The sequence below is a fragment of the Protopterus annectens genome, chromosome 1.part2, assembly GCF_019279795.1.
Source record: "Protopterus annectens isolate FY-2018-M chromosome 1.part2, PAN1.0, whole genome shotgun sequence".
Lineage (NCBI taxonomy): Eukaryota > Metazoa > Chordata > Ceratodontiformes > Protopteridae > Protopterus > Protopterus annectens.
The window spans coordinates 693,726,671-693,753,125 of record NC_056727.1 but is presented as its reverse complement, the minus strand read 5'-3'; the positions used below and the strand labels follow the sequence as shown (position 1 = coordinate 693,753,125).

The 26,455-nt window shown below is 39.3% G+C and overlaps 1 protein-coding gene across 8 annotated transcripts in view; it reads right to left on the bottom strand.

The window, feature by feature from the left end:
* Window positions 1–2,436: 2,436 nt before the first annotated feature.
* The window catches only part of BIRC6 (baculoviral IAP repeat containing 6), a 4,524,268-nt gene continuing 4,500,249 nt past the window's right edge, over window positions 2,437–26,455 (bottom strand). For all 8 annotated transcript variants that reach the window (XM_044058419.1, XM_044058463.1, XM_044058448.1 and 5 more), the window contains exons 73-74: window positions 25,557–25,691; window positions 2,437–3,148 (exon numbers count right to left, since the gene is read on the bottom strand). In XM_044058419.1, the coding sequence (XP_043914354.1) occupies window positions 2,966–3,148; window positions 25,557–25,691 (318 nt within the window). In that variant the 3' untranslated portion in view covers window positions 2,437–2,965. The remainder of the gene's footprint in view (window positions 3,149–25,556; window positions 25,692–26,455) is intronic.

The following is a 26,455-nucleotide window of genomic DNA, read 5'->3' as shown; positions in this document are numbered from 1 at the left end:
AAAATATGAAAGTAGGCATATACTACACACAAGATGTAGATGAAATTAGGGACGCATATAGTAAGTATTGGGAACTCCTACAGGTGGATACTGCTATCTCAGAAGTGGTAGGAAAGGAGCCCAAATTCATTTACAAAAATAAGTTGAATCTATACAGAATGTTATGTGGCCCAAATAGAGTTAATTATAAGAATAATAGCAGGAAAGAGTCAGTTAACACCAGACCATGTGGAAGATGTAAATTTTGTGACACTATAGATGAATCAGCAACGTTCATACACCCAGTAACTCAAGAATTGTTTAAATTATACTGTGAGGCAGATTGTGAAACTACACACGTGGTATATTTAGCCACGTGCCAGTTATGCCCAGCTTTTTATGTGGGCAAGACAGATAGACGGCTTAGAGATAGAGTAAGGGAGCATCTCTATAACATCAGGATAAATTCAGAGAAAAATGCACTGTCTAAACATGTAGCGTCTACCTCTATCGAACACAAATTTAAGTTTAAAGCTGTGTATGTCAATAAACCCACTATACGTAGAGGTACTATACGCAATACCACTGAATGTAATGAAAGTAAGTGGATAATTAAACTCAGGGCGGATCGTGAACCTGGACTTAATGATAGGGTCCCTATTAAACCTATTTTGAAAAATAGAAGAATAAAAGTTAAATGAATTGATTAGTTTTTGCTTATTATACATTTGATATGAAATTAGCGAATACAATATATTTTAGATTATATATATATATTTCTTTATAAGCATTATACATGTAAGTAAAGTGTATTGATTACTATATACATGTATAAATCTAGTATTGATTACTATATACATGTATAAATACATTGGATAAATAAGCAAGGAATAGTAGATAGTACAATGATGTTTTGTTAGGTATATATTATACAATGAAATTTAGGGACGTGATTATGGGTGCACCATTGAGCCTTAAATATTTGGTATTAATTTTTAGTTAGTAGAAAGAAATGTTTTTTATACTATAATCTAACAATATATATATTTATTTTTATAAAAGTTTTTTACAAAAGTTTTTAAAAGTTTTTGTGTGAGTATTGCTAAAAATGTTTATCTATTTATTAAATAATATTGTGACATCTCATTATCTTAGTATGTAATATATGTCCGCTTTTAATATGGCTAACTATTCAGTTTCAGTGCACATCGTCGTTTGTATCAGATTACATTTCGTTTATTTATATACATAAATTTATAATACTCATTTCTAGGTTTGATATATAGAGTTAAATAAATATATTAATTCAAATATATCCATTTAATATTGCATATAAATACAGCTTTCACACACTGATTTAGCATATATATAAGTATGTGAAAAGCGCTAAGATGTATACAAGTGAAATAGTTGATTTACTCTATGTATATATGTAGTCATCTTAACCTAGAGTATGTTTGTAATTCTTATTAAGAATGATTATGTTTTTATTGCAACTTTTGCATAACGATGTTTTTTTTAATATAACATATATAAAAACGCGCAAGCTTGAAAATGTGGGTGAAGTGATGTATTAATTAAAGGAAGTGACGTTAATTTGAATTACATTATAAATTCATTTGAAATGTATATCAGTTATAAGTGGCCTGATGAAGCCTATGGGTGAAAGCGCTTGCCAATCTGTTGTATTTTAAATAAATATAAGGCTTTTGGATTACTATCTTGGTCGATCCGTTTTTTGTTGGTGAAACAAGGTGAAACGAACGTTGCTGTTTTCAAATAGGGAATTTATTGGCTGAGAAGTGGAACGCTGTTAATATCGCACTGTTTGGAACACTAGTTTGGAAGTCCTGGTCGATTATATGATGCTGTTAAGCTGGTAATGCTTAAACATTTTAGCTAAGCTGGTAACGCTTGAAAAAATCTGCTTGGAAGAGCTGGTAATGCTTGGAAACTTTTAGTCTAACTGGTAACTTTTAGAAACTTTTTTGCCTTTGGCGTATGGATAATATATCCAGAACTGTGAAGCAGTTAAAAACACATTGAAATCTAATCTGCCTAATGCTCTCCTTTTTACTTTTATATAACTACATATTGCACCTCATTACTGAGCTATGTGGGATTGCATTTTCCCTATAACTTCCCTAAAACCTCTTAGACTGCACTAGCAAACCAGCTTTGACTTGCATGCACACTTTCAAATGCCAAGTTAAAGCCAAATAAACAAAATGATCACAATCCCAATAAAGAAAGAACATTTTTTATCACTTAAGAAATGTTTATAAGGCCAAACACCTGTATGAGGTAAAACAAGATACATTTATTCAGTCAGCATTTTAAAATCTGTATATGCATAAAATTAAATATTTTGAACTGTATATCAGCAATTAAAATTGCACATCTTCATTTATAACATACTTGGGCATGTAAAAAAAGAAAAGTGCCAGTAATCAATCATAGAAGAGAATGTCCATTTGACTTTTATTGAATTGTACAGGAGGTCTCTGTAGAAATCAAATGAGCATGGAGATATGGGCCAAACATAAGAACTATCAAAGTCTGTGAAAATCTGCAGATTTTTAAATAGTAGCTGTAAGAATGACCAGTATATTCCTTGATACAACTGCCCTTAGTTTAACAGTCCATCAGAATATAAGGAAAAAGAACATCCAGTAAACATTCATCTCTAAGGTAGTTCCCTCATATAGCAGTGATTTAACTGGGTTCATCTTGTATAGGTAACATTTTAAATGCATCAATCAGTGGTTATTTCACAAGTGAAAAATAAAAGCACAAAAAAATTTTACACTCTTGTACAGGTAAATAAAAGATCATTTTGAAATAAACTGTATATCCATAAGGGCAAAGTATAGCTTCAGTTGTATTAACTATTACATAATTAGTTTTTTTTTACATACAAATATGGACAAGTTTGGCTTGTGCTTCAAAGCCGTTGAGTCTTTAGTAAAGTTCATATAAATGAAGCTCATAATTTGACATCACTCATGTGTATGTCCTTGCTGCTGCTAGGTTTGTCCTGTTCATATGACATTTCTTTTTCTGAGCCTGCAGAAGCTTCACAGTTCTCCATGGTTTCTTCACTGTCTGGTTCTAAACCATCTGGGCAAGGCAGCTTTAACAATTCTTCTCTGAGCTGTGCTGTATGCCGCTGTTGAGAAAGAAAAACAATGGAAAGATTCAAAGAATTGCTCTCTATGCGTCAATCTGTACACATAAAAAGGGGCCTGTAAAGAACTTGTCAAAAACAAACTAGTACTGATTATTCTATTAGGCTTCTCCCAGAATTTTCCCACTGGCTGTAACCCTTTTCTAAAGATCTCAATTCCAGTTGTTTTACCTCTGTTACTATATTCACCACTTCTATTATAGTTGGTTTAGATTTTGATTTCCATTTATTTGTAATTTGTTTTTTGGCTGCCACCATAATTTGACACAGCTGCCTTACCACATCTAGGCAACCACAATTCTGTGGTTCAAAAAAATCATCTCCCTAGTCATACCACTCTGCCCACCCAGCATCTCTGAAAGTACATCCCACAGAGAATCCCTAAAGTCCACCAACTCGCCACACTCCCAGAAAATATGTTCCCAATTACCTCTTTCTTCCCTATCACACCACCACCATTTGCTGTTACCAGAAGAAAAATTCTCTAGAGTCTACTTTGGGTATAAAAATATTTATGTAAACACTTCCAAGAAAAAACCCTAAATCTCTTAGATTTTGTTGCATATTTGGTGGAAATGCATATATCCTTCCATTGTTTCTTTGTGAATTGCTTATCCAGTCTCTCTTCCCAATCCTTTCTAATGTCCTCCGATCACTCATAGTTATCATGCAATATTTTACATGCTCTATTAATTATTCATTTTTAATGGCAGCTTCTGTTCTACATTCTACCAAAAACTCTACTAGTACTGGTCTTTTGTTTAGGACCCCCCCTATTTTTTTCTTTTTGCCTATACTCTGACATCAATCCTTGATTGGGAAGGCAATCTCTAACCTGCAGTCCAAATAAATTCTTAGCGTCTTCCCATTCTATTACTTTTCCCTCTCTAGTTATTTGCTCCCAACACCTTGGTTCCTTTACCAGTTTTCTCCAATAAATTCCAGCCCTCTCTTCCATAGTCTATATCCCTAATTATAGTCATCCCTATCAGCAGAATCTCCTTTCTCCATTCCCTCGTTGGCTTAGTTCTTAGGATACTTTCTGCTACTTTATAGAAATACTATTCTGTATGACTTTTATTCTCCTTAAAGGCCTGCAGCCTAAATCCCAGTCTCTCCTTGTTTCTTGAGCTTCCCCCCCTGTTTAATCACCATCCCCTTCCACTCTGAATTATAGTTTTCTGCTTGTGCTATGTTTAGGAGCCTTAACTGTGTAGCTCTGAAATACCCTTTCAAACTGACTCCAAGAAAACTCAAACTTTCAAACTGGGTAATCCCAATCTGCCCTTTTCTACTGAAAGAATCAGCTTATCCCACTTGACTCTTGTGTCTTCCCCTCCCAGATAAAGTCCTCCAGCTCTTTAACTGCTACTCAGAACTTCTCCTCTGGTTGTTAAAAACATGCCTGACCTGTGTACAAGACTAATGGGACTATAAACATTTTAACTGCTTGTATCTTACTATCCATATCCATATAACAAAGCTTCCATTTTCTCAGTTTTTGTATTATCTTTTGTCTAGTCTCTTCCCACATACCCTTAGCTACCACACTAGAATAATTTTTAATCCATATTCCTAAATACTTCATTTTGTCATGTCTCCATAAATATGCATATTACTGAACCAACTCATATATGGGTACATAATTTACTGCTATTGCCTTTGTTTTAGCTTCATTAATTTTGTATCCTGAAAAGATCTGGAAACTGCCTCAAAATGTTCCACAACACTGTAATGTTTCTTTCTAGTTTTGTCAGATATAAAATAGTATCATCTGCATACCAACTGTATCCTTGAATTTCTAAGTGCCTTATTTTCTTTGCCAATGGTTCGAAATATAATGCAAACAACAAGGGGGAGAGAGGACACCCCTGCCTGGTTCCTCTGCTCAAGCAGAAATTATCAGACAGGACCCCGCCTACTTAAATGTTCACTTTTGATCCCTTGTACATACTCCTAATCAACCTTAGAATTTTTTCAGGAAAAGCAAATGCTTCCGTTACACTGCTCAAAGTCCAACTCTACTCTGTCAAATGCTTTCTCTGCATCAAGACCCACCAACAACAATGGTATTTTCTGACATTCTGCTTCCCTCTGGATCATCAATGTTTTGCTAATGTTGTCAAATGTTTGCCACCCCTCCACAAAACCACACTGATCCATATCTATCAATTTTGGCATTACTTTTGCCATTCTTTTAGCCATTATAGACAAGAACACTTTGTAACCATGTTTAGTATTGAAATGGGCCTGTATGGAGCTGGGTATAATAGATCTTTACCCTATCCAGGATGTTGGTACTTCTCCTCCTCTTAAAATACTGTTAAACAAGACCTTCCAAATCTTTACCGGGTTTTTTTCCTTTCTAGCTTCTAAACTTCCACAGAATAACATCCATTCCTGGGGACTTTCCTGTAGATTTGGTTATACATCACCATTTTTATCTCATGTTCTCCTATCCTGTCAGTAATTGAGCCTCATCTACCTCTAAACTTGGCATATTTAGTTCTTCCATAAACATTTCCATTTGGATATTTTCCTGATTTCTATATTTCTCTGCTTTATACAGACTTTCTTAAAAATTCCAAAATATTTCTAATACCTCTACAGGATTTCTTGTTATCTTCCTTGTTGTAGGCTCCCTAAGCTTGGTGATAGCCATTTCTACTTTCTGTTGCCTCAGTCATTGTGCTAAAAGTTTTTGTGCTCTAGTATTATTATCAAAAAACAGTTGCTTAACAACAGTCTTTCTAATCTCATGTACATTATCAAGGCAATCCCTTACTTTCTGCTTAGCAGTTGATCCTTTTCTTGTTCGGTGAGATTCTCCCTATTCTGCAACATTTTAACATCTGTCAGTCCCTCTAAATAATTCTTGTTCCTTCTTAACCATAGCTCTCATTTCATTTCCAAACTATTTTTAAACTCCACCTTAATTTCATCTCACTCCCTAGCTATATTTTCAGAAGTAATTTCTATCCTCTTGTAGAAGTAAAGTTTTTACAAGTTGACACTTCCTGACCAAGATTGTAAGATAAGGGCACAGGGTAAAAGGGGGAGCAAAAACAGGCAGATAGCTGTTGCAAGTTATTTCTTATGATACTAGTTGTATTTTCAAATAACAGTAGGCTTTCTTTCTGACACAGTGGATGAAAGTGTTTTGGTACACAAATGAAATAATGGGGAGGCAGAGAAAGAAATAATTATGTAAACACCAGGCTTAGGGTCAACTGCAATGTATTACAACAGAGTGATATGGAATGCATAAAACTGTCACAAAGTAAAAACAAATGCAAGGGAAACATGTAGAGACTACCAGGAAAGGGAAGAGATAAACAGGAGCAAACATTACACAGGAAAGAAGGAAGAAATAAAGGCAAGGAGTTCATGGCCAAAACAGGACTGGGGAAAAATGATAAAAGTGAATGACCCAAATCCAGAGGCACTGAAATTGCAGGCTGGAGGGAAGCTAATCCAACTCTATGTAGGGGGGGGGGGCTGAGCATAGGCAAAGGCCAAAGGATACAAGGTTCAGCTTGGAAGAGGAAACTTAGGAGAAGAGAGCATTTCAAAGGCAGTGCTAAGGAGGAACACAATCAGAGAAAACAGAAGAGAAAGAACACAGACTGAAAGTGGTAACCTGGAATACAGGTGGAAGCTTTGCATCCAATCAAAAGGGGGGAAAATATACAACAGAATAGGTAGGATGCAAGGAGATGTGGTATTGCTCCAGTATACCAAACTAAAGGTAAAACAGAAAAGGAAGATCTTGAGATCACAGTATCCCAAGAAGAAACAAAGCGAGGGCGGAGTGAGGGTGCCCTTTTCAGAAACAGATTACATGCAGGGGGTGCAGAAAAGTGGGAAAGGAGTTAGACTGTTTGGCAAGGAAGAATAAATGGAAGTAGATAGACAAAGGAAACCTGTATGCCTCAGATAAGGACATAGAGGGCTTCTACAGAAGCTTTTCTGAGGAATTAAATTGGATAAAAAGGGATGGAGGAGAAATCAATGGAGGGGATGTCAATATCACACCAGATCCCAAGAAAGACAGGCTCTTTAGCAACAGAGAGTACAGTATAAAGATAAAAATGAGACTTGGAAAGGAGCACAAAAAAGGACAGTGGAAGGATATACAGACAGAAAGCAACTCTGAAAAGAGGGAGTACACATTTACCGGAAACTGCCTGATTCAAATGAAAAGACTGGACAGGATACTAGTGAAAGAGAAAATTCTGAAAAGGGTGGAGAAGAAAGAAATACAGGAGAGATATGTATCAGACCATGCAGTGGTAGCAGTGAGAATAAAGTGAGAGACCACAGTGTATTTTCATTTTTAATATTCTAACAGTAATAAACCTGTGCCTCTAGTCCGTTTTGGAGAACTAGTTCATGGTTTGATGTGAGGATGGAATTAATGCAGCAGTTAAGGGAAAATTCATGAGACAGGATGAGTGAAAAAGGAGGCAAGATGATGAGAAGATGGCAAAACTGGGAGGAAAACAGAGGGGAGCACAAAGGGAGTTGTGGAAAATGCTATATTAAGTACAGAGGAAACAGTAACAAAAGTTCAACTAGAAGGAATCGTAATAAGTGCAGTGAAACTAGAAATGGTACTGGGAGGACAACTGATGGAAAATTTAGGAGACACAGGGAAATACCTAGTGAGGAAGTATAAAAAATGATGAGGTAAGAGTGAGTTACTAATTATTATGAGAAGAAAGGGAGTGACCACAGAGTAGGATAACAGGGTTAGGGGAAACCTTTAGGGAATAATTCTAACATCTATACTGGGCACAGGAAAAGAAAGTCCATTGGGAGATTGTATGCAGGGGAGAGGGTACCAGGAAAAAAGAATACAGAGGAGAAACTGAATGGAAAAACATGATGGAGCATATCAAAGAGGCAGCAATGACAATTAGAAAGGTAGGGAGCCCACACTGCTACACAGTGGAGTTCTATGACTGGGGTGGTAAGGCAATGTGAACATTACGGGGGGGGGGGGGAGTATGAAACGATAAGTAAAATAGGGGAAACAGATGCAATGAAAAGAGCAAAGTTTGTAATAATCACAAGGGGGGTGTGAAGACAGGATGGAATGAGAGGATTACAGTGCAATCTCCTTAACAAATGTAGACAGTCAAGTGATGGCAAAATGCTAACAAGTACATTGAAGTACAAATATGACTCTGTCATTGTTCATGTTGGTGTGAATGACCAGAGACATACCTCCCTGGACTACATGAAAAGAGACATGGAAGAGCTCTCTGATCTTGTAGCCCAGGCAGGTATGACCCTAGCCCTGAGTAGCATTCTGCCATCACCCAGAATGATGCTGCAGTACAAGGACAAAATGATTGACTTCAACAATTGGCTAAGCTTCTGGTGTCATTCTATGGGGATCCAGTATATGTCTGCTTGGGATGGCATGGTCGACAGACCACGATGCTTTGCCACAGATGGCCTGCACCTGTCGCCCCTGGGATTCCGGATACTGGCTAAGGCTCTTGCTGCCCCTATAGTGCCTTTTTTAGGCAAGGATCAAATAACAAATTCACCACCGTAACAGGAACAGGCAAGCAAAAACTGAGGGTAATGCTACTCAATGCTAGAAGTCTAAATCTCAAAATGCACTCACTCGAGGCACTCCTTAAAATGGAGAACATCGATATCTGTGCAGTGACTGAGACCTGGTTCAAGGCTCCAGAGAGCACCCCTGCTCTACCAGGCTATAACTCATACCACACTTTTCGGCCATGTAACCTGGACCAAAACACCAAAGGCAGAGGTGTGTCCATATTCATTAAGGATATCCACAACTCCAGGCTAGTTGCTCAGCATAATGCATCCGAGGTTATCCAAGTGCAACTAACTCTTGGCAAAACTGCAATCCAAATTGTAGCTTGCTACAGATCCCCCACCATGCCCCAGGATTCCCACTCCTCTTTTCTTGATGTACTGGAAAATATTAGCGTTCAACCAAACACCCTAATAATGGGCAACTTCAACTACCCCACCATTAACTGGGAAAACTACTCGTGTACCATCTCCTTAGCTCAACACTTTTTGGAATTCATAAACTCCAATGCCCTGGATCAACTTATCCACACCCCCACCAGGGGCAACAATATCCTAGACCTAGTTATTACCAACACGAGTGACTGGTATTCCACACTTGAAGTCAACTCCTCGTTGGTCCGATCTGACCATAAGCTAATCACCCTTGATATTCACATCCCGCCCCCACCCCCCATTAAGGAAACCACGGTAAAAAATTTCTCCAAAGCCAACTTCATGCTTCTTAAGACAGAAGTGGTGAACTTCATGACAGCCATGCAGATGGACAATACAGTTACAACTGCTGAATCCTACACAAATGCACTCTATAAGCACTTACACGAGTGCATGGATCGTGCTATCCCAAACAGAACCAAGACACTATCCTCCAAAAAAAGGAAGCCAATCTGGTGGTCCCCTGCCATAAACAAACTGCACAACAGAAGGAAGAAACTGTTGCAAAAGAGAGTAAAATCCCATGAGTGGAGGAGCTCCCTGATCAGCTTCAGTAAGAAGCTGAGATCCCTTATAAGATCCTCCAAAGCTAGCTACGAAAACAAAATCACCACTAAGGACAACCACAAAGCATTCTATAGCTATGTCAAGAATCTCAATGGCAACACGAAAATTACAGAACCAACTGATATTGCCAACATCCTGGCAGATAGGTTCAGTGCTAACTTTACCCCCCCACCCCCTAAAGGGCCCATATCTATACAGGAAGAATGCAGAGTTCCTGTAATCACAACTACGCAGGTAAAAGCTGCACTCTCTAAAGCCAAAAACACAGCATCCATGGGACTGAACAACATCCCAGGCTGCGTTTTACACGAACTTCAGAACGAACTGGCTCCCCACTTAAGCACCATGTTCAATAATAGCCTTGCATCAGGCTTTGTGCCCACTAAATGGCACACAGCAACAGTTATCCTACTCCACAAAGGGGGAGCCACCACTGATCCCAGGAACTATCAACCTATTAGCCTGACGAGCTTGGTCTGCAAGGTCATGGAACGTATCATCATGGAACTCATAAACAAAGACATTGGTAACCTCCAAACTCTGGATCCCACCCAGTTCGGGTTTCTGAAAGGCAGACCATGCCTCCTGAACCTGATCAACTTCTTTGAGGCAGTCACCAAAGCCGTAGATGAGGGTAAGGTGGTTCACACAGCCTATCTTGACCTTGCCAAGGCTTTCGACACCATCCCCCAATTCTGGAATTATAGCTAAACTCACTAAACTAAGTATAAATCCCAACGTCACAAGATGGGTTGCCAACTGGCTCACTGACAGAACCCACACTGTAAAAGTTGCAGACTCCAAATCTGACCTCAAAGCAGTGACAAGTGGAGTACCACAGGGTTCCATCCAGGGACCTCTCCTGTTTGGTATCTACTTCTCTGAAGTACAGGCTAACACAGAAGGCCTCTGGCTAACGAAGTTCGCAGATGATTGCAAACTAGGAGCCATAGTCAAGTCCCCAAATGATGTGGACATCCTACAGAAGGGCCTCGCTGAGACAGATGCCTGGTGTCAGAGCCATGGCCTCAAGCTCAGTGCCAAAAAGTGCAGTGTCATCCCCTTTGGTAAAAACTCTGTATCCATGAACTACCACGTAGGCAGCAATCTACTTAACACCAAATGTGTGATAAGAGACCTTGGGACCCAGGTGGACAGTAGTCTCTCCTTTGATAGTCACATCGCCACAGTCGTCAGGAAGTCCTTCTATGTGGCACACCTCATCATAAAAGGGTTCTCATCCAGGAAAAAAGAGGTCATTGTCCCCCTCTACTCGACCCTCATTAGATCCATTACAGAATACAATGCCCCTTTTGGAATGTACCTCACAAGACATCTGCAGCAGCTGGAAAGGCCGCAGAAGTACCTCACAAAGAGGATTACTGTCCTCAAATAAATGCCCTACACTGACCGCCTCAAAAAACTCCAGCTTTACTCCGTAGCATATCGCCTACTCCGAGGTGATCTCTGCCTAACATATAAAGCTATGTCAAATCCAGAGCTGTTGGACATGCTAAACCTAAAGAAATCCCAATCCCTCTGAGCTACATGCTCTAGGGACTTAAACCTTGTCACCACAATACACAGGACATGCTGGAGGGATAGATTCCTGTCCCGGAGACTTCCCATACTCTGGAACAGGCTACCCATCGATGTCAAGCAAAGTTCTTCATTAGCACTCTTCAAGAAAAATCTTGATGAGTGGATGTGAAACAGGAAATACACCCCGGCGATCACTTCTGTGTCTCTGCTCGACAGTGGCACAGGAAAATAACTTTCTTGGGTGGCGTAACCCAGGGAACCTTGTTGGCTAGGCTTATGTAGGCCCTTGGGCCAATAGCCTAGTACCTACCTATGAACCTATGACACTCTTCCATGAATAAAGCAGAAGAAGCAGAAAGGCTTTAAGCAAAACAGGCAGAAATGAATTGGTGGGTCATAATGGATTTTATTGACAGGAAAGAGCAAAAGGGGGAAACACCCACAGGGATACTCTTTTTTTTTTTTTTTTGAAAAAAAAAAAAGGCCTTCAACACAGTCAGATGGGAATTCTAATGGGAGATGCTGTAAAAGACAAAAGGGTGAAAGATTTATAGAACTGATAAAAGCAATTTACAAAGAGCCAGAAGTAGAAGTAATGATAAATGGAGAGGTTTCCAGGGTGATAAACGTAGGGATGGGGACCAGACAAAGGGTTTCCACTCTCTCCACGGCTCTTCATGCTAATCACAGAAGAGATGGTAATGGACATGAAGAAGAAATTAGCACAACAGAAGGGAAGAAAAGAAGTACAGTTAGGGTTCCTATATACATGGATAACTGTTTGCTTATGCTGCAGATTGCCAAGATGGCCATACAGAAAATACCTCCAGTATTTGTAAGGTCTGAAAGGGTTTCATGGCTTAGATGCAACCAGAAAACGTAGGTAGTGGTTAGAATAGGAGAGAGAAAAGGGAGGAGAGAACATATTCAAGAAGGGGAATACCCCAAATATCTGAGAATATATGTACTGGACATTAAGTGTTATAACTCAAAAGAGTTTGAAGCGGACAGAGAAAAAACATGGGATACTGGAGGGGGTGGGGCATAAAACAAACACTCAACTAGGTTGAAGCAATGTAATTAGAATAATGACGATGCTCCCCAGTTACAGTGCATGTCCTAAGAAACCAACCAGTGGACCAATGGATACCAAACTACTAAAATCACAGAATGACTTGGAAGAGTGGATAGACAAAGGGACAGGGGACGGGAGAACAAGCTCAAAAACAAGCTAAAACTGAGCAGAAAAAAAGGGGTTAGAGACCCACACACATATCCATGCAAGCTTTACTATATAACCTACTTAGCTGGATAGAGAGTAAGGGGGAGACCAAAAGCAGGAGATGATATGACAAATAGGATGGTGGGGAAAATATAAAAATATGATTGAGAAGGTGCTAAAGAGATGGGGCAACATATTGCAAACAAGGGAATGAAAAAGACATATGGCAGGAAGGAGGACAGAACACTTTCATGGGACAGAAACAATTAGAAAAGTGGAAGGAAAAGGAGATAACAGGGGAGTGAGAGTTAGCAAAGGAAGGGGTAAAAGAACAGATATTATTCAAGACCTTACAAGAATTTGGATTAACACAAAATGAATGGTGGACATTCACTAGGCTAACATGAAAAATGTCTGAAGAAGAGAGAGGAAGAAGAAACCAAGGGAGAGAAAAGAAAGTCCCATGGGGAAATGGGGAAAAAAGGGAAAATCAGAATGACTTATGAAGACCTGAGGGAGAAAGAGGAAGAAGCCACAAAGAAAAAGCTAAGGAAAGGATGTCAGAGGGAAGACAGCAACAGACAGGAGAAACTGAATAGTGACAATCCTCAAAATAACATTAGCAAGGCAGACCGTGCATGGAGTGGGACAAGAGATATTAACAGTGCTGCACAAACGGTACCTCACACCAAAAAGATTACATAAGGAGGGAAGAAAACCAGACTGAACATGCTGGAGATGCATGACAGAAGAGGTAGGTATGAAGCATATGGTCTGGGAGTGCACCTGGGCACAAAAGATGGATGGAGGTCCTGGAAATCCATAAGAGGAAATATGGCAAAGGGGAAGAAAACTCCTGAATATTTGCATATGATGTAAAGGGAATGAAGACAGGTGTTGACAAGAGAAAGAAAGGTGGGTGATAAGTTTAGTCGCAACAGAAGTAAAGACTGTAATAGCCAGAAACTGGAAAACAAGGGACAAGTGCCAGAAAGAGGAGCTGGATGTGAGAAAAAAATCAATGGAGAATGAAAAGAGGTGACATGCTACTACCAGTCAAAAAGGCAGATGGGGGAAGGGGTGATAGTAACTACAACAGCAATGAGAAGCAACAATTTACTAGTGTAAAATAAAAAGTGCACCATGCATGAAGACTGCACAGCATGTAATTGTGAACTAATATTAAAAAAATAAGAAAAACTACTATCTAATACCATAAATATCAAACACCAAAATCCCATAACAAGTGTGGATTATCAAAAAACTGTTGAAATGCAATAAAATATCAAAGTAGTTTAAACTTGTAAAATAAATGAATATTTCATCCATGCTGCTACTTTCCTTCTTCATATGAATGACACTACCTCATTAGATGCCATTCAGAACACACCTCTTTAATAAATCAATTCAATATTAAGTACAGTTGTGTAAGTAAACCTACCATAACAGTAGATGTTCAAATACATTACCGTTAGAGTAGTATATAGTTGTACAGGACATAAATTGCCAAGGATCTAAAGTCAGGCCAGTTTATGAAAGTATTTGGCCATCTTCCATGTGCACCTTACATCCAAGGAAGCCAGAGGATGTGCTGGTATAAAAGCAGATGTATGGTGCCAAAATTCAGAGCTTCTTTCTAGAAGTGAGACTGTCAAGTGAAAGCAACCTGATCAAATTGCAAAATCTGAATAATTATGTGGTATGGGAAAAGGAAATGATGTAACCTGGCCAAAAAGTGATATCCAAAATTTGAATAATTATGTGCTAGGACAGGAAGAGGAGGAGGACAAGAAGTAGAAGCATATAACTGTACGAGAAGATTGCCAAAGGAAGAGGACAGAGGGTCACAGTCTGAGAGTCCTTGGAGCACTGATCTGGCAAATCCTCCTCTGGCCCTGGAAATTGAGTCGATCTTGTAATGTTTGGCAAAGGTGTGAACAGAAGATCAAGTAGCAGCTCATAGAATCGTTTTAGAGTCGGCTACTTTACAAAATGCCTTAGAAGTAGCCAGTGCTATAGTGAAGTAAGCCTTTGAGTTCCCCACTTTACCATGGTGGGAGTAACAAGAATGGACGGAATGAGATAACTACCTAGAGACTGTTTTGATACTGGTTGTCTTTTTTTTTTTTTCCACCAAAACATATAAAGAGCTAATGCTAGGATCTGAAGGGTTTTGTTTTGTCAATGTGGTATCTGAGTTGTCTGTGCACATTCAGAGTATGCAAGATTCTCTCTCTTTTATTTTGGCTCAGGAAATAACAAAGGGGATAAATACATGCATTCAAAGTAAATTCTGATATTACTAAGCATTAAGGAAATATTAGTTCTTAAAATTACCCTGTACTTATGAAATACGAGGAGTGGCTGGGTCACTATCAAAGCTTCTAGCTTGCATACTTACCTTACCTTGTTTCAGCAGTAAGACAGTTTTCCAAGTCAAAAATTTTAAATCAGCTTAATGAGCAGGTTCAAAGGGTGGTAAAGTGCAATTTTCTAAGACAAAGCTGAGATCCCAAGGAGAAGCCATCCATTTTCTGGTGGGGAGATATGCAATATCCCTCTCAAAAATTGTTTTACTTGGAAAAAGGAGGAGAGGTGGATCTAACAGCAGACAGGCAGAAATGGCCGAAAGATTAATTTTAATGGATGAGAAAGAAATGTCTGATTTGAACAATTAACAAAGATAGTGAAGAACCAGAGAATTGTCTGTCTTGGATGAGTTCTGGTTCTTTTTGTGACACCAACTACAAAATGTCTTCCATTTGACTAAACAGGATTTGCTATACACAGTTGTTTTAACTTCCTATAACACCTACAGGATTCACTTTATAATCTCGAAATACTGAAATCTCGAATTTCAGTATCTCAAGACTATAAAGCTGAACATTCACAATATCGAAACCTCAAAAGCGCAAAATTCAAAATCGTGACTTTTAAATACATCCTCCAACACACAAACAAACATAGATACACCTTCCTCCCCACACTACAACAAACCAACAAAACACACACAAACACAACACAAATACACACACCTGCCCCCCACATCCCCGCTACTTATATATACTAACTCCGAGGTCGCACTAAAAAGACACAGACATTAAACCCACCACTACATACTCTATACTCCCCTTGCACAAACACACACCACATACTTACAACCACCACTCTCAACACTTACACACTCACACTCTTACCTACCTACCCTAACCTACACCTAAAACTTCCCAACACACTTACATACACTAAAATCCATACTCAAAACCCTTAAAAAAACAGCATTTACCTAAATCTCCACATATATCCACACAACGGCAAGCAAACCATATCCACCGCACTTTACAAACACAGCAAATCCCATGAACAGTGCACCACAACCGTGAATTCGACACTTCGAATTTGATCAAGTGCAGTTTCGCTCAACTGCATTTTCGTCTCGAGATACTGAAATTCCAGATTTCAGTATTTCGAGATAATAAAGTGTTTCCCACCCACAACACCTGCTGCAGGTCCTCATAAAAATGTTGCCAAATTGGGATCAGAATTCTAACATTCAAGCAGTTAAATGAAGATTCTGCAGGTTGGCCTAGATCAGTGATCCACTGTTCTATGTGAGAAGATCCAGTCTGTAGAGAAGACTGTGGTAATTGCTTCTTAGCCATTTTCAATTAGGAGGAAGTACTGATGCGGCCTGGGCCAAAAGGGTGTTACTGATTTCTGGAGAGTCCTTTCAGAGCTTTAAAATAACTGTGGTCATCAAGGAAAGCTATAGAACATTCCCCTATAAGGGAAGGAAAAGGCATCTGTCTTCAAGGATTTCTTGCAAGAAGTTCTGGAGCAGAGTTTGGTTGTTCTGAATGCAGGCAAACAGATTTGGGGAGTTCTCTACAAATGAATAATCCCTTGGAAGACCGTAGGGTCCTGGATCTGCTCAAGCTGTATGTCACTGTGTTCTGCTCTGATGAAATGTATGAAGCCCGAAGGGATAGCTTGTGCAGAGAGTTGAAATTAATCATACTATCATGGCTAGTCCACACAGGGGGTAAAGACCTGCCTCCCCTTGCATATATACCACAATGACAGCAGTGTTTGTTATTAACAAAGAACCTACAGTGTGCAAACTGTGGCTAAAGATGTTACTTGGATGGCATCTCTCTGACCTTCTAATCATGTTCCAACAATAGCCAAAATTAATGGATGCCTGCAGGGAATCCCTGCTCTGGGGAATGCCTGCTACTCCCAGCAGGAAAACCATTGTGTCTGGGGAGCATCACCTAAAACACATACTGGTACACAAGTGTGACTACAGCAATGTACAGGATTTCATTTATGCTACTGCACACTTCTGCATGCAGTAGTTATATAAGCATGCACTATACACCAAAGTACAACAGACATCATTTCCCCTTCCACATTAAAAAATGCAATATGCGCTATAGTTTCCCTGCAAATTTGTAGATCTGTAGACTGCCCCCTATCACACACACACACACACACACACACTTTGTTAATGTAGTTGTGGCCATGGGGATGTGTGCTTCTCTGTGCCTGCAGTGAATTTGCTGTATCCATACTTGCCCAGGCCCCAGTGGCATACTGGTAAAGCAATGGCCTACTAACCCAGGAATTGTAGGTTCGAGTCTCGTCTGGGGTGATATAATCTTGGGGGCAATCACTGGCTCCACAAATGAGGTTGATATCCTACAGAATGGTCTGACACAGATCAGTGACTGGTGTCAGAACCATAGCCTCAAACTGAATGTGAAAGTGTATAATACTACTTTTTGGGAAATCAAACACCCCTGCAAATTACAACATTAATAGCACCTCACCAAGTCCAAGGTACCCAAAAAAGTTGAAGCCAGCCATCGGATCCACTTAATGCAGTTTTAATGTAAGACACACGTGTGTCTTACATTAAAACTGCATTAAGTGGATCCGATGGCTAGCTTCAATTTTTTTGGGTACCTTGGACTTGATTTTTGTGAAATTTTGGTGCCTTTTGATGTTATTTGTGGATTGATAGCACCTCCTAACAGTGAAGCCAGCTGTGAAACTGAAGGCGAAGAGGTGCATAATAATTCCTTTTGGGAAATCAAATACCCCTGCAAATTACAACATGAATAGCACCCCTAACAGTGGATCCAGTGGTGAAACTGAAGGTGAAGAAGTGCATTATACCTTTTAAGAAATCAAATACCCCTGCAAATTACAAAATTGGGAGCACCCCCCCCCCCAACAGTGGACGCAGTGGTAAGAGATCTGGGTACTGAGATGCACAGTAATCTGAACTTTGGCCACCATGTGTCCATTGTGGTGAAGAAATCCTTCTATGTGGCTCAGATTAGAAGTAAGGGCATGACATCCAGATCTAAGGATGACACACCAGCACTGTACTAGGCCCTCATCAGACCAATAATAGAGTACAATGCACCCGTTGGTATGTACCTTGCCAGGCACCTGCAGGAGTTGGAGCACCCTCTGAGGTTTCTCACCAAAAAATACGGGGTATAACCAACATGTCATATGCGAACTGATTAAAAGCTCTATCACTGTATTCAATTTCCTACCAATTACACAGGGATGATGTGTAAGACCTAAGTCTAGGTCTCTGACCCAGCCCTGATGGAAACATTGCATATTCGCAAAACTAACCGCATAAGGGTTACCTACTCCAAAGATATAAACCTGATCTCTGACATGAATAAATCATGCTGGAAAGACAGATATGTGTCCCACAGATTGCCCCTCCTCTGGAATAGGCTTCCTATTCACGTGAATCAGAGTCCTTCCTTGACCATCTTCAAGTGCAATTTGGACCGATAAATGGGAAATCGCAAATTCACTCCTGAGGTGGCACGCATGTCTCTTATGGGCAGAGGCAGTCTGTAAAAATTGTCAAAACCCTGCTTGTTGACCCTTGTTATCTTTCTTCTAGGGATAGGAAATTGGGTAAAATCTGGGTAAAACTGGATAGGCTTGTAAGGGCTCTTGAGCTGTTAGCCTCAGTAATCGTATATGAACCTATATGTTTCTGCAACTGTACTGCAATTCAGCCATGTGACCCATGTTTACCTAAACAAATGTCCCCACAGAGAAATATCCCACAACTTACAAGCTCAGAGTGTTTAAACAGAGCATTATTACTGTTTTTGATCCTTATGGCATAAAGATGCTTATAGGTATATTGCAATAGCATCCATGTACTGTGACCTTTCACAACGTAAATATTTCATTTTTTAAGCTTTTTAGCAAAGTAAATGGCTAATGACAGCTGAAGAAACAGACAAAGAAATATCTAAGTTTTCAAGCTAGCCTCTCCACGTCATGATCCCCTTGCCAAAGTTTTCTTGTTTACTTATTTAACATTTGTTAACTGGGAAAGTCTGACTTGGAACAAAGTCAATTTTCAGCGGAGGCCTGGGGAGAAACACTCCAGATGCATGTCTTTCCAACGTGGGAGGAAACTAAAGCACCTGGAGGAAACCCACACAAACACAGGGAGGACATGCAGACTCCGCACAGAAGGCACCCCATCCGAGGATCGAACCAGAGAACCTCTTGCTGTGAGGAAACAACACTACCACTGTGTCGTCCTAGCACTTTCAATAAGAGGGATAGAAATCCATATCACAACTTCCCCTAAATAAAGACATTGCAAATTATACTTTTTAAGGGGACACTGAGGCCATGACAACATATGCTACTGACTTTCTCAGGTGTTATTAATTACCAAAAAACAAACTAAAATTGTTGCTTTAAGGATTTGTGAAACAAAATACTCAACAATGCCATGAAGCAATCCTGGTCAGAAATATTAAAAATAAATAAATAAATAACAAAGCTAAGGGAAACAACTGTTTAGTATGTTCTCTTTTACAGCTAGTCTGTTCTTTAATGGCTGTGGAATGAGGCTACAGCCACTCACTCACAGGGACAGCTAACTGCTCATTTTATCTGGCTGGAAAATTGATGTTCATTTGCAGCTGTATTCTAAATCATAAACATGAGTTATTGCTACAATTCCTCTTGTGATGTACAAAAAATGTGACTTGCTTTGTCAAAATAATGCCCTACATAATGGGAGCTGGGCAACGCTCATTTTGTTACTGTACAAGTATGCTTAAAAACAAAACTTTTTTTTTTTTTTTTTTTGCATGTGAAAAGTTCAGTTATGAGCTGGTGTGTCACGATACAGGAACAGAGTTTAGAATACTTCAGTTTTAACAGATTACTGCTATTATACTTTGTGTCTACCGTACGCTCAGAAAATATTGTGGATGAAAATGTTGCTGCTAACATGACTTACAACATAAATTTACTGCCACATTAAAAAAAAACTTTCTGAAACATTACCGGTATCAGGTCATTACCTTCAGTTCATATTATTTGCATTTTAAACATAAGTGCATGTTTCACATACTACAAAAAATATCAAAAATCAAGAAGTCTTCAGCTGCAGCAAGTTACCTACTGTTGAATTTGAAGGTCATTATGGCTATCAGTTGCACAGATTCAAGTCATTTTCCTCCACCCTAGAAAAAATTCTAAAACCAAATTAAGAGAGCCTGACTATTTAGCAAAGGGCAGGAGACTGAACTAAAAACTCAGAGAGCAGAAAACACAATTCTGAATTTTTAACATCACTTCAGAAGAAAACGGCAGTATGATTCTGGAGATGATGATCAGGAATTCTCTCTGGCCCAAATAATAATGCAAGTAGGCACAAGCGTCTCTCTACTGTAGTACTTAAAAACTTAAGGAAGCTTTGTTGGAATTTTGGTCATATTTCATCATGCTTATTAAATATATATATTGATCTGGTTCACTAATCATGAGTGGACAGGTGATCTGCTGTGGTGACCCCTAACCGGGAAAAGCTGAAAGAAGAAGTCTTTTCTCTATCGCCAGAAGACAAGAATAAAACAGATGGAATAATTTAGTCTTCCGTTTTTAGTAATTAAAAGCAGAACAAATCAGTGGGTTTCAGCTTCCAAACTAAGTCTACAAGGAAGTGGAACAATTACACACAGTTCCTTCAACATAGACTGGGACCAAAAGTTGCAATTTGAAGATCACTTACGGTGCACATGGGGGAAGATACCCATTTGGATAGATAACTGTGGACTGGAACATACTAAAAAGCAGCGACTTTGTATTTAATATTTGTTAACCTTGCAGTCAAATATTTATTTTAATTTAATTTTTATTTGTTTTTATTTACCGGAAAAGTCCGACTGGGTAATACAGAGTAGTTACATTTACACACTCTAAGACATTATGCAATGGAAGTTACTAAAGAGAAAGCCCACATGCAACTTAGTGGATTTTACAGGCAGAAGTTACGTACAAAAATTGTTCTGTCATTTCAGTAGAAGTAGAAGAACAAGTTCAAAGGCGTCATGCAAACTACACTGTGGGCTGACTGATCAATAGCTTCAGGACACCACATGATTAATCAATCACATGCTGTACGAGTTTATAAGACCATTTTAAAATGACATGAACTATCACTGCTCTCATGTCTAGATGACAGCAGTTAATAGAGGGTTATGATTGGATCTTCAATCATAACCACATTATTATATGTTTGAAACATGGATGCCAAGAAGCTTGAGAGGTGAATCTTGGCATCCATGCCAAGAACACATAATAATGGGTTATGATTGGTGAGACCAGATCATAACTCTTTGCAGGGCATACAGTTTTATCTATACCATGTACTACTTGTTACAAAAAAAGAAAAAAAAGCCGAAGTGCTTTAAAATCTAGCAAAGCGCTTGGCAGGTGATGCTGCATAGACTGTAAGTAAGGAAAAAAATCAGAGTCAGTTTTTCAACATTATTCCAATTTAAATAAGTTTATTACATGGACATAAGAGGAAAGATATTCCAGGACTGCATCCCTTCCCTTACACCCGACTGTAACATTGCCGTTACAGATGGTCTTGTGCTACAGAAGCATGTAAGACGTTTATCTTTTACTGGTTTTGGAGTACAATCATGGCGCTGCATGCACTACAAAATTAAAAAAAAAAATTAACAAGCACAGGAATTTGTTCTTACAGACTTGTTATTGCAAGTGGAGGTTCCATATCAGAGGCCACTGCCATATACTTAGATTTTATTCTACAGCCTCATGCTGAAAAGAACACATCTTTTATTTTAGATTCACTAGATTTTTTTAAGAAATATAAAAGTAGTAATTGTGAATGAACAAAGCATATTGGTAATGAGTGACAGTGAGGCACTATACACTGTATTGAAGCAGCTACAGGTTTATAGCAGAAATAACAATAATATACAAGGGTAAACTGAATGCTTGGGAAAGCTAATAGACTTGGTGCTGAGTTACAATTTTTTTCAGTTTCAATGGCCAGGCTTACAAACAAATGAGGGGGATAAACATGGGTGCAGATATGGCCCCTAGCCTGGCCAATGTACCAATAGGCAAGGAGGAGGAGGAATTTGTGCTGCAAAGTAAATACCTGAGATTTATTGCCAGCTACCTTTGCTTTATTAACAATGTGTTTATTGTCTGTAAAGGTGAGAAATCTAAACTCACTGAGTTTATTCCCTACATCAGTAACTCCATCTCCTTCCTGAAATTTACCATTTCCATTAGCTCGGAGTCGGTGCAATTCCTTGACATAACTGTCAGTATTGATAAAGAGTGAGGAAGGTTAATTAGTAACTTACACAGGAAACTAACAACAGTGAACCACTTACTTTACAGAGACAGTATGCATCCAGTAAAAACTAAGCACAATATAACAAAATCACAAGGCTACAGATTAGCACACATTACCACAAATTTGGCCACTTTTCTCAAAAATATGATCTTGAAAATGATTTCTTAACCAGAGGATATGAATCAAACATATTGCATTATAATCCTGGATCCCATTAGGGATTCTAAAACTAACAATGACCCTGTGTGGAATAGGCCTTTTGGTAGAATTATGCAATGACGCCATCCTAACCCAAAAGAAGAGAAAAGTAAGGACAGTTCCATTCCAACTTACACCTGTGATCTCAGTACAATTAAAGCCGATTATTAAGGAGAACTGGGCCATCCTCACTGACAATCAACAGCTTGTAGGGGTTTTAGGAGAGCACCCTACTTTTGTATACAAAAAGAGCAGAAGCATACATAGCTATGTGGGAAAGAAAATAAGGAACACGAGGATGACATGAGCACTAAAACCTGTGGGCCACCTAACTGCACTTTCTGTGAGTACTTGGCGTGTGACTCACTTGAGTGCCCCTATCTTAAAAAGATGGTAAAATCTTCAGCAGGTGATAACTGTAATACTGAAAAGGTTGTATATAGGGCCAAGTGCAAGTCTGTGATGAATAAAGGCTTGTTGCTTTGGAACACTACCTGGGTTTCATGATTTTTGGAAATTACTGTGACTGAGCTCATCAACAAAGTTTTAAGACTGGGTCTATATTATAACTTCGAAGTTTTTAAACATCGAATGTTATAATATCGAACCCCAAACACCGAAATCTGAAAACATTGAACAGTCAGAATACCAAATTGTTTTCCCAGGGAAAGAAATCGCTATTCCGAGAAACATACACACAACACAAACACACACAAAAAACAGCAATCTGCACACATACACTTAAATTCATACACCTAAACCTAAACTAAACTTTACATACACTACTAGCTATCCACTTACCTTAACCCAACCCTAACCCTAAGGTCCGTCACTATCGCATACTCACCTCACCCGCGCACTAACCCTAACTCACCTAACCCACCACTAACCCTAACCTACACACAACCACACACTTACCTAACTCGTGCCCTAACCCTAACCCACCCCCTAACCCTAACCTACACACAATCGCACACTTACATGACCCGTGCCCTAACCCTAACTCACCTAACCCACCCCCTAACCCTAACCTACACACAGTCGCACATTTACCTGAACCCGACTCGTAATGTTCCAACATATCGAATGCCCACAGCAACGGCCCACCAAATTCTTTCCCTGGGAAAGAATTCGGTGTCCTGCACCTTCGCTGTTTTCAGCGTTCGACATTACGGTTTCGATATTATAACATTCGATGTTTAAAAACTTCAATGTTATAATACAGACCCTTAAGACTACTAGTTTTTCTGTTTTTTTTTTTTTTTATGCACTACAAAAATATTCCATAGATTTTGTTTTTAAATTAAAGCAACACGGAACTGAAACTGTAAAGAGCACATCATGACCAATAACTTCAATGAAAATGCACACTGCATCCGTGGATTAGCAAGGAGGAAGTAAGGATAGCTATGATGAAGAACGGAAAGGCTGTTGGTCCAGATGACATACCTGTGGAAGCATGGAGGTGTTTAGGTAAAATGGCAGTGGAGTTTTTAACTAGATCATTTAATGAAATCTTGAAAAGTGAGAGGATGCTTGAGGAATGGAGAAAAAGTGTTTTGGTACCGATTTTTAAGAATAAGGGTGGTGTGCAGAGTTGTAGTAACTACAGAGGAATTAAACTGATCAGTCAAAGCATGAAGTTATGGGAAAGAGTAGTGGAAGCTAGGTTAAGAAGGGAGGTGATGATTAGTGATCAGCAGTATGGTTTCATGCCAGGAAAGAGCACTACAGATGCAATGTTTGCTCTGAGAGTGTTGATGGAGAAGTACAGAGAAGGTCAGAAGGAGTTGCACTGTGTCTTTGTGGATTTAGAGAAAGCATATGACAGGGTGCCTAGAGAGGAGTTGTGGTATTGTATGAGGAAGTCGGGAGTGTCAGAGAAGTATGTAAGAGTGGTACAGGATATGTACGAGGGTAGTGTGACAGCGGTTAGTCTGCTGTGGGAGTGACTGATGCGTTTAAGGTGGAGGTGGGATTACATCAAGGTTCAGCTCTGAGCCCTTTCTTATTTGCAATGGTGATGGACAGGTTGACAGACGAGTTCAGACAGGAGTCCCCGTGGACTATGATGTTTTCAGATGACATTGTGATCTGTAGTGAGAGTAGGGAACATGTGGAGGAGACCCTGGAGAGGTGGAGATATGCTCTGCTCTAGAGAGAAGGGGATTGAAGGTCAGCAGGACTAAGACAGAATATATGTGTGTGAATGAAAGGGAGGATAGAGGAATGGTGAGGATGCAGGGAGTAGAGGTGGCGGAGGTGTATGAGTTTAAGTACTTGGGATCAACAGTTCAGAGTAATGGTGAGTGTGGAAGAGAGGTGAAGAAGAGAGTACAGGCAGGATGGAGTGAGTGGAGAAGAGTGTCAGGAGTGATTTGTGACAGACGAGTACCAGTAAGAGTGAAAGGGAAGGTCTACAAGAGGGTAGTGAGACCAGCTATGTTATATGGGTTGAAGACAGTGGCATTGACAAAAAGGCAGGAGTCAGAGCTTGACGTGGCAGAGTTGAAGATGTTAAGATTTGCACTGGGTGTGACGAGGATGGACAGGATTAAGAATAAGTACATTAGAGGGTCAGCCCAGGTTGGAAGGTTTGGAGACAAAGCCAGACAGGCAAGATTACATTGGTTTGGACATGTGCTGAGGAGGGATGCAGAGTATATTGGGAAAAAGATGCTAAGGATGAAGCTGCCAGGTAACAGGAAAAGAGGAAGGCCTAAGATAAGGTTTATGGATGTGGTGAGAGAGGACATGCAGGTGGTTGGTCTGACAGAGCAAGATGCAGAGGACAGGAAGAAATGGAAACAGTTGATCTGCTGTGGCAACCCCTAACGGGAGCAGCTGAAAGAAGAAGAAGAAGAAGATCCATGGTGAACACATTCTGTGATTTTTTCCACTCTTAAAAAGTGTCCATACCTGCAGGAGATTACAAAAGAATAATGTTAAGATACCAAATAAGATGATAGAATATTTCTTCCTTTTGGAGATATAATGCACACCAGGAAACAAAAGGTAATTCACAATAAAGTGGGTAACCTAAATCCATTCTGAATTTAAAAAAACATAAAATGTAAACACATCCTGCACAGGTCACAGAAATAAGATACCAGATAGACGGTAATGGGAACTAGAAATAAGGCTTAATCACTTCTCACCTTAAGAGCTGCTGCATGGTGAGACATGGTCCTGCCAACTCGTTTGTCACTGCTGTACTGCTGGATGTCAGCTATCCACTCTTCACATTGGCCTATTACCTCGGCTCTCTTCAGGTAAAAATGCTTATGTATAACCTGAAAAAAATATTGTAATCTTTTATCCGTCCAGTATTTTTGCTGTAATACCTTCATATATCAAAGCCACCAACACTCACCTCTCCATTCCATATGACAAATGAGTAATAGATATGGTTTACTGGGTATGGGTAGAGGGAAACAGTAAAGTTATGGCTCAACATGGGTTATGGTACTCAGAAGAACCTGGTATACAGATCATCAATGAAGAATAAAACATATGTTAATCTGCTTATCTCATTATGTCAAATGAATGGAAAACATGAAAGCAAACAAAAACGTGAACAAAATTCTTAGGAATCCAACAACATAAAGGTGAGAAGGAAAACTGAAAACTGTGTATATCTAAGCTACCTTGAGCCAGGAAAGAGAAGACAACTCTATACTGTTGACTAAAGCTGACTGAATCTAAAAGTTTTGTGAAAACAGCAACTGGATTTTTTATTAACCAGTCTATTTTTTTATAAGCTACTTTCATTCAAATCTCTGTAGCATAAGGCATCTGCCAGGTGAACAATACACTTTTATAATGTTTTACGAAGGAATACCCTACATTTTTCATGCTCGGGAGGAAAAACACTTTCTCTCTCTTTATTAAATTTTTATTCCCTCACCAGTCTAACCTTCAGCATTCTTCCAAGTTCAACTAACCCTTTCACACTTCCCCAATCTTGCAAACGTATAAAACCAGCAATGTCAGGTGAGAGTTGGCTGCTGGATGGCTGTCATCAAAATAAATAAGGAATTTTAATATTTCGTCCTTC